Source organism: Larus michahellis, chromosome 1 (assembly GCF_964199755.1).
Source record: "Larus michahellis chromosome 1, bLarMic1.1, whole genome shotgun sequence".
Lineage (NCBI taxonomy): Eukaryota > Metazoa > Chordata > Aves > Charadriiformes > Laridae > Larus > Larus michahellis.
In genome coordinates, this window is record NC_133896.1 from 221180620 (window position 1) to 221194068 (window position 13449).

General features: G+C 43.9%; 2 protein-coding genes across 9 annotated transcripts in view; both read left to right on the plus strand.

Annotated features, from left to right (window-relative positions):
* The window catches only part of SYTL2 (synaptotagmin like 2), a 59658-nt gene extending 51502 nt beyond the window's left edge, over positions 1 to 8156 (plus strand). For 3 of the 8 annotated variants that reach the window (XM_074572407.1, XM_074572411.1, XM_074572408.1), the window contains 8 exons: positions 244 to 363; positions 1308 to 1477; positions 2097 to 2199; positions 2572 to 2742; positions 3856 to 3934; positions 4859 to 4958; positions 5702 to 5907; positions 6939 to 8156. In XM_074572407.1, the coding sequence (XP_074428508.1) occupies positions 244 to 363; positions 1308 to 1477; positions 2097 to 2199; positions 2572 to 2742; positions 3856 to 3934; positions 4859 to 4958; positions 5702 to 5907; positions 6939 to 7084 (1095 nt within the window). In that variant the 3' untranslated portion in view covers positions 7085 to 8156. Of the gene's footprint in view, positions 1 to 243; positions 364 to 1307; positions 1478 to 2096; positions 2200 to 2571; positions 2743 to 3855; positions 3935 to 4858; positions 4959 to 5701; positions 5908 to 6938 lie in introns of those variants that run through there. The other 5 variants (XM_074572409.1, XM_074572412.1, XM_074572410.1 and 2 more) reach the window with 5 other exon arrangements.
* Positions 8012 to 13437, plus strand: CCDC89 (coiled-coil domain containing 89). The gene is given in 4 exon segments (XM_074572469.1): positions 8012 to 8095; positions 11395 to 12252; positions 12255 to 12416; positions 12419 to 13437. Coding segments are annotated over 4 exon segments (1086 nt in total). The 5' UTR covers positions 8012 to 8079; the 3' UTR covers positions 12469 to 13437.
* The last annotated feature ends 12 nt before the right edge of the window (positions 13438 to 13449 follow it).

Here is a 13449-nt window from a genome sequence, read left to right on the forward strand (position 1 = left end):
TTACTGCTTTAAAAAATTTTCAGTGTAGGCTTTCCATCGTAAAAATTCCCTTTCAACTCTTTTTTTTTTTAAGTGCATGAGCTAACTTAAGAAATATTAATTACTCGTGTTGCACTACGAGGGGATTTAAATCCAGGTTTTCACTGAGTCCCAATCTACGTTAAAACTCTGTTTGTTGTTTTTTAATGTTCCTTGTGACTATAAAGAACCTACGCAGACTTTCTTTCTGTGATGTTTTCGTAGAGTGATGACAGAGAGACAGACACAGCATCAGAAAGCAGTTATTCCCTTGGCAGAATCAAGAAGAGTCCCAGCTCTCTAACCAATCTTAGCGGCTCTTCTGGCATGGCCTCCTTGTCCTCTGTATGTAAACCAAAGCCTTGTGTTAATGGCACTTTGCTTTTGCTAATCTCTTCGGCGTTGTTTCGGCTCCCTTCGTATTCCTTTTATCTTTCTTCCCTTGGCATCTCTGCCTCCTTCCTTCCCTCTCTGTTATGTGAACCCTTGCATGGAATTGCCTAAAAAAAATATAAAGCGGTTTTACTTTTCTTCTTTTCTAGTAATAGATTGGAGCCTGGTCAGGACTCCGTTGTGCAGCCTACTCCGTACGCGCTGAACAAAGGGGTGGCTTTTACCCTAGAAGGGATCGAGTTCTATAGGAGAAGGAGGGGTGGGGTAGAAATAAGTGAAAGAAAGAGACAGTGTTGGTACGTGGGGTGCGTCGGTAAGTCAGTGAACTAGCTAACCGAAGGCTGGTAGTTTATGGGGACTTTATGGGGGAAAGTAGAATTTTGGGGAAGGATATTGAGATTTAAAAAAGGTTGTACATCCTTCTCTTTCTACATATGTAGCGTTTAATTTTCAGTGGTTTATTTAGGTACATAATTCAGTCATATAGACTTCATCGCTAATCTTTTTCTTGATATTTTCAAAAGGCCTGTTGTCCTAAACTCGTAGTCTCTGCTTTCTGCAAGGAAGATCAGCTGAAGAGATATGCAAGTAATATTTCAAGGATCTGATCGCAGGCAATCTCCAGCTCTACAGCATCCTGTCACTTTATTTCTTCTACCTCAGTGCAACAAACACAGCCAAATTCTTTGTAGGAAACTTGACCTAACACCTTTGCTTCCTTTTGTTAACCTGCTTGCTGAGAAGCTTGTATAATAGTGTCCGTTACGTTATTGCAGCTAAAGGGACGCAGTTGATGTCTTTACTCTCTGAATTCCGAGCCTAACTCCTACCCTAATCTCGAAGTATCCGGTGAAATGCCGATGCCTGTCAATTTTTTCTCCTCTTGTATGACGCAGGTGAGCGGCAGCCTAATGAGCATCTATAGTGCAGACTTTGGCAACGTGGACGTGAAGGGCAACATTCAGTTTGCTATTGATTACGTAGAACAGCTGAACGAGCTCCACATTTTTATTTGCCAGTGTAAAGACTTGGCAGTGGCAGACGTTAAGCGACAGCGTTCGGACCCGTAAGTACAGAGAACGTATTGATTTCCTAAGGGAAGTCTTGCTTTTAACGGGAAAATGAAAACTGATGGGGGTGGTTTTTTTTGGTTTTTTTTTTTTCCCCGATCTCTATAACCTGTTGGAGTAAACAACCCAATAAGTAGCTGAAGAGGCTCTAACGTGCTTTACGTGGTTTTCCACTCTGAACTGCATATAGAATTGCCACTGTAAATTGGTGCATATGTTAGCATGGGAAGCTCAAACTTTTAAGAATAAGAAATTCTCTTTTCAAATTCAACTTTCCAGGTGGCAAAGCCTTCTTTCCTAAGTTTTCAATAGGATTAGAGCCTATAAATATGATATCTAGGCAGACTATAGTTAAATATTCTGTATTTGTATGCGTTGAGGAGACACTTCAACAGACTCTCCCCTGGTAGAAGGAAGTTAATGTCCCACTTTGGAAACTATTGTTATACTTCATCCCTGCCCTTCCATTTCTTAAATTTAACAAGCTGAACAACATAATGGCTAGTTAAGTGGATTTCTGTTACTTTATAAGCAAGTACTTGTGAATTTTGGAAGGGGAAGATGGAAAGGGTGGGGTTTTTTTTTGCTCTTCTAACCAGCCTGTCCAAATTTTAGGTATGTAAAGACCTACCTGCTTCCAGAAAAATACAAGCTGGGCAAGCGGAAGACCTCTGTGAAGAAGAAAACTTTTAATCCAGTCTATAATGAAATCCTGCGGGTATTTATTAACTATTACTAGACACGAAATACTGTATACATGAAGTATGAGGAACTTTAACTTTTAAGCACAAGTCCTTGAGGTCTTGAGAGAGACGTCTTTGTTGGCATGAGACGGATTGATCTGTAGAAGTACCTACGTCCTTCCATTGATAGGTTAACTCTGCAGCGTACTCTGGATACAGCAGTGGGGACGCTGATTGTTGTGTACTTCCTGCAAACAAACACAAGCTAAAGAGAAGCTTAAGATGCTTGAAATATAAAGTAAAACGTGAAGGCAGGTTTTTCTCGAACCTCCTCACTTTCAGACACAGCATTGATGAAAATCCAAATGGTTTGAACGTTTTTTTTCCTCCTTTCTTCCTCCTAACAGTATAAAATTGAGAAGAGTCTCCTAAAGAACCAAAGCCTTAATATCTCTGTCTGGCACAACGATACCTTTGGGAGGAACAGCTTCCTTGGTGAAGTGGAGCTGGATTTAGGAACCTGGGACTGGAATGATAAATCCAACAAGCAGATCAACTGGCTTCCACTCAAGCCAAGGGTAAGGGTGGGTTAGCTCTCTTGGATTTTCCACTGTGTGAGTGCAAACCCAAGTCCTTATTTAGGCCTGGTCTTGTGTGTTCTGTGGGTTTTGTGTTAGTTATAACCATAAATACGTCTTGACTGGGAAATGGAACATACAGTTGTGAGGTTTCTATTAGTCTAGTAAGTAGCTGGCTATTAGAGTAGGAGAAACTTTCTCATAGTCTAAGGAATAGGAATTTCAAGGTATGTTTCCCTTACATCATGTTGCTGCAACAGATATGTGAAGGCACTTTTTCCCAGAATACGAAGTGTACCTCCTGAGAATATGGGGCAGGTGCAGCAACACGTTAATATCAGGCGTAATGATGACTTCCATGTCTGTCTGCCTCCTGTTTGTTAATGGGTTTCAGCCAAAATCTAGACGTTTAGTTAAGACGCTGACAGAGGTTCTGGTTTCTTTCCTTGTTTTTCTCTCCCTTTTTTTTTTTTTTCCCCTTGAATTTACTTCATTAGTTCATTCCAAAACTAGCTCAATCCGAAGTTTTGTAATTTGCAGAACGAATCAGCAATGTCATGGTAGTCTCTAGCACTGGTTTAATTCGACCGATTTTAAAACTGCTCTGGGTAGATAAACGTAACCGAACGAGGGCCGTGTTCCACCTACAGACGGTCCATAACTCTCTATGAAGTGACATAGTCTTGTACAATAACTCTTGTTGAGGCTGATTTTTAGATCAAAACAATCCTACAGAAATGAGTTTATTAAAGCCCGCTCTCTGCTGCACAAAGAGCAAGTTTCCTGATGGAAAGTACATACGTTCTAGTTTTAAGTAAGTGCACAACGGTGGAAAAGATGCACCCTCAAAGCCTTTTGGCCTCTCCTGGCTCTTGTTTTCCACTGTAGTGGAAGAGCTACATGTCTGAGGTGCTGTCAAATGGCTAAACTTACTCTAAAATCTCTCATGTCCTGTAAACTGAAGGAATACTAACGGATAAGGGAACAAGAAAAAAACCCAAACTTGCCTTATGTAGAAGTCAGGCTTGTTCCAGTGGAAAACTTCGCATGGGAAATGGTGTGTGAACTGCAAGATTTGGGATTTGTGGGGTGTTTTCTCTTCTTCAATTTCAGACTTCAACAGTGGCTCTTGAACTACAAAACAGAGGGGAGATGAAACTAGCCCTCCGGTATGTCCCGCACCCTGTTGGAGGTACGCGTTGCTGCTTTGCTTGGGTTTCTCAGGGAGTTTTTTGGGGAGTTTTTTGTTTGTTTGTTAAAAGAAAAAGCTGTTTAATGTTTTTTTTAGCCAATTCAGACATCTTTTTTTAACATAAAAGTAGATTTTTTTTTTTCTCATTTTCCTAGAGGATTAAGTCACCCTGGTTGTGAATTTGGTTTATGATCCAAAGATCACTTTAGGATCTTTCGTTGTGTTTAATGTTACTACAGAAGAAATGACCTCACTGTTACAATCTAAGATTTGTAATGCACTCTGTATGGGTAACAAAATTGTGTTTTCTCACTAATAATTTCAGAGATTATAAATCACCGGGCAGGTGCTGTGATTTGCTAAATAAACAATGCCAATACACTAAATTCAAGCAATCTTAGAAGTCGAAAATAGCAATAAGTATTTAGAATGCAGGAATTGGCAGCAGTATGAGCTGTTTGGTTTAATCTTGTCTGGCAACTGATAAGTGGCTGATGTGACAGCGAAGCCAGGTCAGGTCTTTAATCCAGCCAGTCAGTCAAGAAGAGTCAAATATATTAAGAGCATAAAGGAGCTTGTTTGAAAGTAAAGTGTCAATAAATGCCAACATCACACTGACTGAAGTCAAGCCGATCTCTTTATCTAGGAGACTTGGAAAGAGAAGACCAGAAGCGTGGATTTGTTTAGTTGTAACAGAAGAAAAGTCACTGTAGAAATCAAGACGTGATGTGATCTTGCAGTACTTTGGGGTGAAGATTGCAGCTTTGAGGATACAGAGAGGAGTGTTGGATTAAGATGTGAGATGATGAGAGCCTAGGCTGAATATGACAGCTCCAACTGGGCAGGAACTGCTGCATCATAGAAATTACCTTTAAAAGGGATCCACAAGGCTTAATCAGAATTTTTTTTCTTTTATTCTTCCAGGAAAGAAGACCCTGTCTACGGGTGAGGTCCACATCTGGGTGAAGGAATGTCATGACCTTCCTCTTCTGAGAGGCAACAGGCTCAACTCTTTCATTAAGTGGTAAGAACTGTGAAGTCATCAAACCCGGGGCCCTAGTGTGCTTTCTAATCTTATCTTCAGTTTTCTACATTCAAATTAAAAAAGACCTCATTGCTTTCCGACTCTCCTTTATTGTAATGCAAATTGTCCTGCAGGGCTTAGAGCTTCAAGGTGCTAGGTATATACCATCAAGTAGAACATTCTGGGAGAACTTCCTGCGTAATCCCTGCTCTTTCATTTTCCCTGCTCAGTTACTTAGTGCAAGGGCTAGTAAAAAATTGTGCCTCCTTTTATTTGCATTTGAACAAAGCGTGTTTGTGCAAGAGTATGGTTGAGCTTAGCAAATCGTGGGAGGCGACCGAAGTGAGAAACACAGTTGTATTTCTTCCTCCTTCCTTTCCATGTACAGACTGAAAATGTAAAGAGACAAGAATAACAAGACGGTTGGGAAACCTCTGGCAGCAACAAAAAGGTTTTGGCGTCACTGGTGATAATGCAGCAAATAAACTCACTTGTGCCTCTTCCCCACCTGACTTCCCCTTCCCTCCCATCCTCTGGAGCACAGGGGTGGACACACACTGCCAGAATTTCTTGGAAGGGACTGAGAATGTGACCTTTGACTTCATCTCCATGATGCTAACGCATCTCCGGTCACATTCTGACACGCAAAGGACGGTGTTCATCAGTAGTTGTTGTCTGTTGGGTATGTTCAACGCAGACTATGCTGTGTAAGTGCAAACTGACCGTGCTTTTTCTTTCTGAAGTACCATTCTTCCAGACACTAGCAGAAAAAGTCGCCAGAAAACAAGAACAGTGGCAAAAACGACAAACCCAGTATTCAACCACACCATGGTCTACGATGGCTTTAGACCAGAAGATTTGAAAGAAGCCTGCGTGGAACTCACGGTCTGGGATCACAACAAACTGGCCAACCACTTCCTGGGAGGTCTCAGGATAGGTCTTGGAACAGGTACCGGACAATTAGCACGTTAGTCTTTAACTTAGGAAATAGTCTCTCCTTTTTTTCACCTCTTCCTTTCCGTTTGTTCTCTTTTTGCAAAGATCACTGAACAGCCTTTCAGTTATTTATTTACTGAAGAGTTCCGTTCAGTAACTTACTTATTCTTCAGTACAGATCCTGCAATTGTAAATAATAGTAGTGTTATGGGGGTCAGGATGACTGACGGGCAAGGAGAAATATTAGAAATAAACCATTCTCTGCTCATACATTGTATCTGGTACTGTTTGAAGTACAAGAATATGCTATTCCTGCACCCAAAATCTTGATAACGTCTTACAAACACATGCAAAAACTGGGTATGTGTAGAAAAAAAAAAAAGATAGTATTGGGTGGAGATAAAAGGATAGATCAGGAATGCGTGATAAGATTTGAAGGTGTTGGATAGGAAAACTTAGAAATGCAAAGAAGGTTTTAGCGTAAGGGCAATGTAAGATGTGCAGATAGAGGAATTGTGTGTTTTCCCTATCGTTATATTTGGCCCTTTCATTGCCCTCTCTGGTCTGGGGGAGGATGTTTGGAGCCTTTTCAAGCAAATGCAAGAAAAAAATGACTTTTCCCATATTGACTTCTTGCATGATTCGCCAGAACAACCTAAAATACAAGTTAGGATAGTAAATCTCAATTTGAATTTTAGAGTACCCACGGTTGTACTTCAGTACAAAATCAGTCTCCTGTTTTATTCTTAAACCCTCCTGGATGTTAATCGCCCATACATCTTTCTCCTTGGGCTTGTGAAAAAAAGACTAAAAAGAAAAAAAAAAAAAAAGCCTGGAGAAAACCAACAAAGTCTCCATGTGAAACTGTCATTAGTTACATTTGATGGGATTGTTCAAGTGTAAAAATGCAGAACTGGATCTTCAAAGTACTGGGTCAGCTACCTGAGGAGGTGAAAGTGGTTTAGAAGACAGGCAAATTTGATTGTCTGCTCTCAACCCGCAGCATATTAAATAATGTTTCACTTAAACCTGACATTTTTCTAGGCAAAAGCTACGGAACTACAGTAGACTGGATGGATTCCACTGCAGACGAAACTGGCCTTTGGGAGAAGATGATAAACTCGCCGAACACGTGGGTAGAAGATACACTACCTCTCCGGATGCTAATGGTTGCAAAATTGACAAAATAAGGTGGCTTTTTAATTGCGAGTGTCAAAAAGAAACCTCGGGAATGAAATCAAAGGAGTGGGGGTGAAACCTGGAGGAGGAACACAGTCGCTCTTTTGACAGGCTCCGCTGCTGTTCTGGTTTTGTGCTGTCAAATGCCACTTCGTATTTCAAATTAAACTTCTGCCTGCAGATTATTCTGTAAATTTAAGGGATTCTTTTATTTTTTTTTTAATCCACTGAAAATGACTTCAAGAAAGAAGACACTTACAGAAGTCGGTGGTAGAGGCAGCGAGATACCTGGATGCCTGTGCTGCCTAACTGAAGCAGTGCTGATCCCTTACATAATCTAAACTACCCGCAAAAAAAGTAAGAGCGAGTGAACTCTTTCTGTACACGCCTAGGACTGCTCCTGAAGCATTATGAATAAGACAGCAACAGGGTGCCTTCTGTTCACGCTCATTAGCGTGTGTCTGCACCTCATTAGGCATGGCAGGTCTCTCCAGCGAGGAACGCGAGCAGGAAGAATTTTGGTTTTTCAAAGTTCCTGTATCTGTAGCTGTACGTTTCTAGGGTATGGAAGTCGCTTCCTAAGGAAAGAAGCCTTCCGTGAAGTGGTACCATCCGTGTCCCGCTCTGCCGGGCGCAGACAACTTTTAATTCCAATATACTATAAGAAATCAGAGTTAGAAAAGTTTGCTTATGTGTGTGTTAATTGTCTTGCTAGTATACAAACCTTACCCTTAAATGCTGAAGGCATAAGGGTTAAACTTTTTTTATTCAAATGCTACTCTAAAAGAATTTAAACCTGCCAATGTTAGTGATGACAAGGATGTTGGGTATTTATTCTGTAAAGTGTAGTGCTCTGTACCTGTATCTATTAGCTTGGTTTTTTGCGAAAAGTAATTTATCTGTGCTTCAGCGCCCCCGTTAGGAGTCCGCTGGGGTGATGGCGGTCTGTGTTAGGCAGCTTCGCAGCGCAGGAGATCGGACTGGGACGTGTAACCTGTAGAAATGCATGCTACTAAAGAAAGGTAAATGCATAAAATAAAAAATGTATCACTTTTTTTTTTAATAAAAGCAGCCTATTAAAGCTAAATAGGAATTCAGTGTTTATTAAAAGACAAAGGTTTATGTTAGCAATTCAGCATGCAATATAACAAAATGCGGGCAGAAAACATTTCTAACAATAAATGCACATTTATTTGTTCCAGCTGTGTAAGTCTAGAAGGTGGTGAAATCTTGCACCTCAGTTAGAGGAGAAGGGGGCTCTTCGCAGCTCCAACTCAGTTGCTTAATTCAATGATAGACGTTTAAATGCTACTCGGTATTTATTATATAGTCCAGAATCACCAGCCTTTCAGAGGTGGCTGTTTAAGAATGATGTACCACTTCAGTACAGTTACATTGTTCTGAAGGGCAGTTTGCACCTCGCTGCCTGGTCACACCACCATACTGTCGTGTGTGTGTCTGGCAATCCGCTGGGCTCTACCCTGCACAAAATTCTGACAGCTAAACGTGACTGGCATCAAAATCAAATGGGTGGTTTGGGACAGTGTCCACCTCCTTGTCTTTTGGCCAAGCAGAACATCTGTCTCGCTCCTCCCGAACCATCCTGGAGCCAGACTCAGCATTTTGTCATGATCTCAAAAGATGCTGCTTACCGCTACACTAAATAGATCAAAACTCCATTGAAATTTCAAACAGCTACCTGAACACGAACATCAAATTTACTTGTGCGCTGCACTTCCCTTTACCAAATTTGGGTGCTTTTGAGAGTGTCGGCAGTGTTCGTTTGCTAAGAAACACTCCCAGCTCTTTCAGCGACTGGTGGGGCTGGCTCAGTCCCAACTGGCCTGGATGAAGGTCTGAGCTCCGGGGTGACTGGATTCAGCCTCTTACCTCCATGGAGACAGAAAGCCCACAGCAGGAGTGGCAACAAACGGGCAGAGGAAAGAAAACACTGGGTTGTTGCGTGAAACGGGGCCAAGCGGTTTTGGCAGAAGATAACCCCCCTTGCGTTCTAACACCCCTCACCCAGGTGGGGGGCCGGGTGCGGCTGGGTTTAAATTCTGAGTGATGCCCAATCCAGCACTGTCAGTCCAATGGCGTTTAATATGTATTAAACTATTACGATTTGGATACGCTAATAGTGGACTGCGCCTTCAGTCTAGTCGTGCTCCTGAACTAGCACGGCCACTCTCGAGTCTTTGGTCGCGTTCAGTGAGAAACCAAAACGACTAGCTACTTAAAAAAAAAAGTGCAGTTTATTTAACCAACAGATATATAGGTTCTTAGGATTGCCGGTGATAAATACACTGTCTGCAAAGCACGTGCAAATGAAAGGATTGTTACATACACAAAATGTGCGACAAAGTTATAAACGATACAGCCTGGCTATAAATGTAGAAAAGAGTCTCTAGAGAAGTTTCTAAGTTTCCCGAGGAAGCACTCGGTATAATCTAAGTCTTACCCAAAGGCGTCCCTATGGGGGAAGAGAGGCTCAGCCCATCGACTGCTCCCAGAAGTCAGTGATGGAATTCTTTGCCATGGCGTCTTCCCCGGGTATCCCCCCTCTCTCGGGCCATTTTTATACTGTTTGTTATCTTCAAGGTGGAGTTTGAGTGACTTCAGTCATACATACTTTTATCATGATTGGTGTAAATTTCTCTCGCTTCACAATTAAAGGTATAGTTTACGAGAAATTCAGGGCGCAGGCTCAAGGAGGAGTGGTCGCACCTTGGAGGCAGGTAGCCTTCGGGACGGAGGTGTGTTTTGGTATTATAATGACGTTATAATGAGCAAAGTTGGCACAAAGGACAGCATTTCATCAAAATTTGACAAAATGTTGGCTCCGAGTATCGAGCGGGCAGCTAATTGGCAGCTTATCTGTTTCATGGTATCATCCCATTCCCGTATCCGCTATACATCCTAAGGTAAAGCCGCGGAATAATTGCATCCCGCCCCGTACCTCATGTAGCTTATCAGGGAACCACAGGTGCTGTGTCCTTCATGCCAGCTGCGGCTGTTTTCTACCTCAGAAGCCTCTTGATTTTATACTTTTCCTTAATGTGTGAACAATGCTGTACTTTTGTATTTTTCAGGCAATTTAGTATTTATTCCACACGGGTAAGAAAACATTTTTCTCCTCTTAAACCCTGCTCTTCATTGCATTCCCACTGGACGGCCTGAACCTTTTAGTCCTTCCCCTTCTCCTCCGGTCTGTCCAAGTGTTTTGGAGGAACAGCGGTGGGGGAGCGCAGGACAGCAGAGCCAGAGGTAGCGTCCCTACCAACGGTCACTGTGGTGCAGCTCTGAAACTGCCCTGGCTGCGCAGGCGTTGGTTCATGTCCGCTGTCCGCTGTTTTCCATCCTTCCTTTAGGCCGTCTCCTTCCCACGTTGTATCTTCACCTCCAGCCCAAGCCCAGGAATTCACAAAATCCAGTTCTCAGCGTGCTGGTTCCTGTGCTGTGGAGTTCCAGGTCTGCGGCTGAATGAAACACTCGCCCATCAGTTTTAGGCCAACTTTTCACACGCCTGGGTAGCGTGCCGTATGATCAGGCACCAGTGATGATTCTGGTGCCAATGCGATATAAAGATTTCCTTAATTTTTACATGAGGAAACAGATTTTTGAAATTACACACCTAAAATAATGCAGCAAACCAGTGTCAAACCTCCAGTGATGACCCGTTCCTCCAGGCACAACGCCTTTGCATCCCAGGGCATTCGGTAATTGTCAGCATTGTATACATCTCTTATTCATAAAGAGCTAAGCATGGGATAAGGCTAGTCAGTTATTTTTAATTAGCAGTATACTATTAAAATCTTATAAATCAATTAGAAGTTTGATGTAACCCTTCCCGTTTTACTTGCATTTATAAGACCAGATCTGTAGGAGAAAATAAAGGCAGAGGAAAAGGATCGCTTAAGTCATTATTTACAGCTTTATCACTTACAGGCTTTTTACCTAAATATAATAATACTTCTTGTAGCTCCAACCACAGCGCTTTGAGAAGGAATAATTAGCAATGCTAGTAATCAGCAAATTAATAGGCTTGCATAGATACTAAGCCTACGTTCTTTGCTTTCTGTATCATCGAGCCTGGCATCCTGCTCCTCAGTCCCCCTGGCTGAAGCAGGGGGATCCAGGCGAGGAGGCCTGGTTTTGGGAGGTCCTGCCCCTCCCCGTGCTGGTTTCTCTGGCCTCCCAGAGACGCTCCACCAGCTCGTGGCAGTGGTGTTGGCCACACAACCCTTGGGTGCTGTTTGATTATGCCGGATGTCACTAAGAGAAGTGGTCGCTATAAAATTCTGTCTCATCTTCATGTCAGACAGGGGCTCCATGGCTCCGGATGAGAGACGGGCAGGGATGGCCAACTCCACGAGCGATCCAGAGACCAACGAAAACATGGAAGATCCGACAGAAGGCCTGAAGGAACTCTGCGAGAGCCCCGGAGAGCAGAAGAGTGAGAAGGCTCCGCTGCATTCACGCCCAGAACGGCAGCCCCAGCTTATCTGTAGACTGAAGAAAAAACCAGACCGTGTGCGCAAACACTGCCGAGACCTGGAGCAGCTCAACGTGGACCTGGAGAAACTGAGAACAGAAGATGCTCTGAAAGAGAAAACCCAGACCCAACTGATTCAGCAGTTGGAGGAACGCTTCATGGATCTGGCCAACAACCATGGAAAACGGATCCAGTCCAAGAAGGAACTCAGGAAATGGCATATGCAGCTGTTGGAGGAGAATAAGCGCCTGCAGCAGGAGAACAAAGTGCTCTTCAGCCAGACTGTGTGGGACAAGGAAGCTGAAGTGCTCCAGCTCCGTGCCCCGGCCAGAAAGCTCTCGCAGCAGTTAGACTCCCTACAGGAGAAATGTGCTTCCATGAGCTGCAGAGCACAGGAGCGAGAAAAGGAGCTGCTGGAAGCTCAGAGCCAGCAAGCGAGTGCCTACGCCTGGGAAGTCAAATCACTAAAAAACCAGCTGCAACACCTGCAGGAGAAACACCAACACACTGTCGCACAGCGAGAGCACGCAGCGAGTCGGCGGCGGGCTGAGGACAGCGAGCTGCAGGCCAAGCTGGAGAGAGTGAACGAGGAGAAAGAGCGACTACTGGACCTGGCCATGAAGCAGGGCAAAGCTCTGCAAGGTGTGCAACGGGAAATGGAGCAGCTGGGGAAGAAGCTGGAGATGGCCAAGAGACCAGGCAGAGAGCAGGAAAGCATCTCGCGAAAGAGGCAGCAGCGGTGGAGAATGATCTGAAGGTCCAAGAGCTCCAACGACACCTCAAAAGCAGCCAGCAGGCATACGACAAACTCTAGCTGCAGTTCGATGCGTACAGAAAGCACAGTACGGAGTTACTAAAGAAAAAGAGCTGAATGTCAAACTGCGTCATTTGAGTATGTAACTGCAGCTTTCTCCTCCGTTCTCGTCTTGGCACGTGCCTTTACCGTAACACACCACTGCGTTCTGTTCCTTTCCGTGAGACCATCTTCTGACTTCCCTGTAATGTACTCGCCACCTTAAATCCTCCTCAAAGGACTGTTCTCTGGCCTTGTCTTTTTGTTACACTTCTACATAAGTAAGAGCTCTCTGCATTGTGAAATCTGAATGGGGACTGTTGAACTAGTCAAACCTGTGGCTGAAAGATTACAGAATCACAGAATCACAGAAACCTCAGTGTTGGAAGGGAGCTCTAGAGATCGTCTAGTCCAGCTCCCCCGCTAAAGCAGGATTGCCCAGAGCACGTCACTCAGGGCTGCAGCCAGGCGGGTCTTGAAAATCTCCAGAGAAGGGGACTCCACACCCTCCCTGGGCAGCCTGTTCCAGGGCTCTGTCACCCTCACTGCAGAGACGTTTTTCCATGTATTTGAAGGGAAATTCCTGTGTTCCAACCTGTGCCCATTGCCCCTCGTCCTGTCACTGGGAACCAATGAAAAGAGTCTGGCACCATCCTCCTTCAACCCACCCTTTAGATACTCGCATGCCATAATAAGGTCTCCCCTCAGCCTTCTCTTCTCCAGGCTAAAGAGTCCCAGCTCTCTCAGCCTTTCCTCATGAGGGAGATGCTCCAGTCCCTCAATCATCTTGGTTGCCCTACGCTGGACCCGCTCCAGCAGTTCCCTGTCCCTCTTGAACTGGGGAGCCCAGAACTGGATGCAGTATTCCAGGAGTGTCCTCACCAGTGCAGAGTAGAGGGGGAGAATGACCTCCCTTGACCTGCTGGCCACACTCTTCCCTATGCAGCCCAGGATTCCACTGGCCTTTTTGGCAACAAGGGCACATTGTTGGGTGATTAGGGTGGAAAATGTAAAATATGAATTTGATTTATTCGGTCCTAGTCTGTGCCATATCACGGATCTTCATTTTTTACAGTTAAAAGCACATT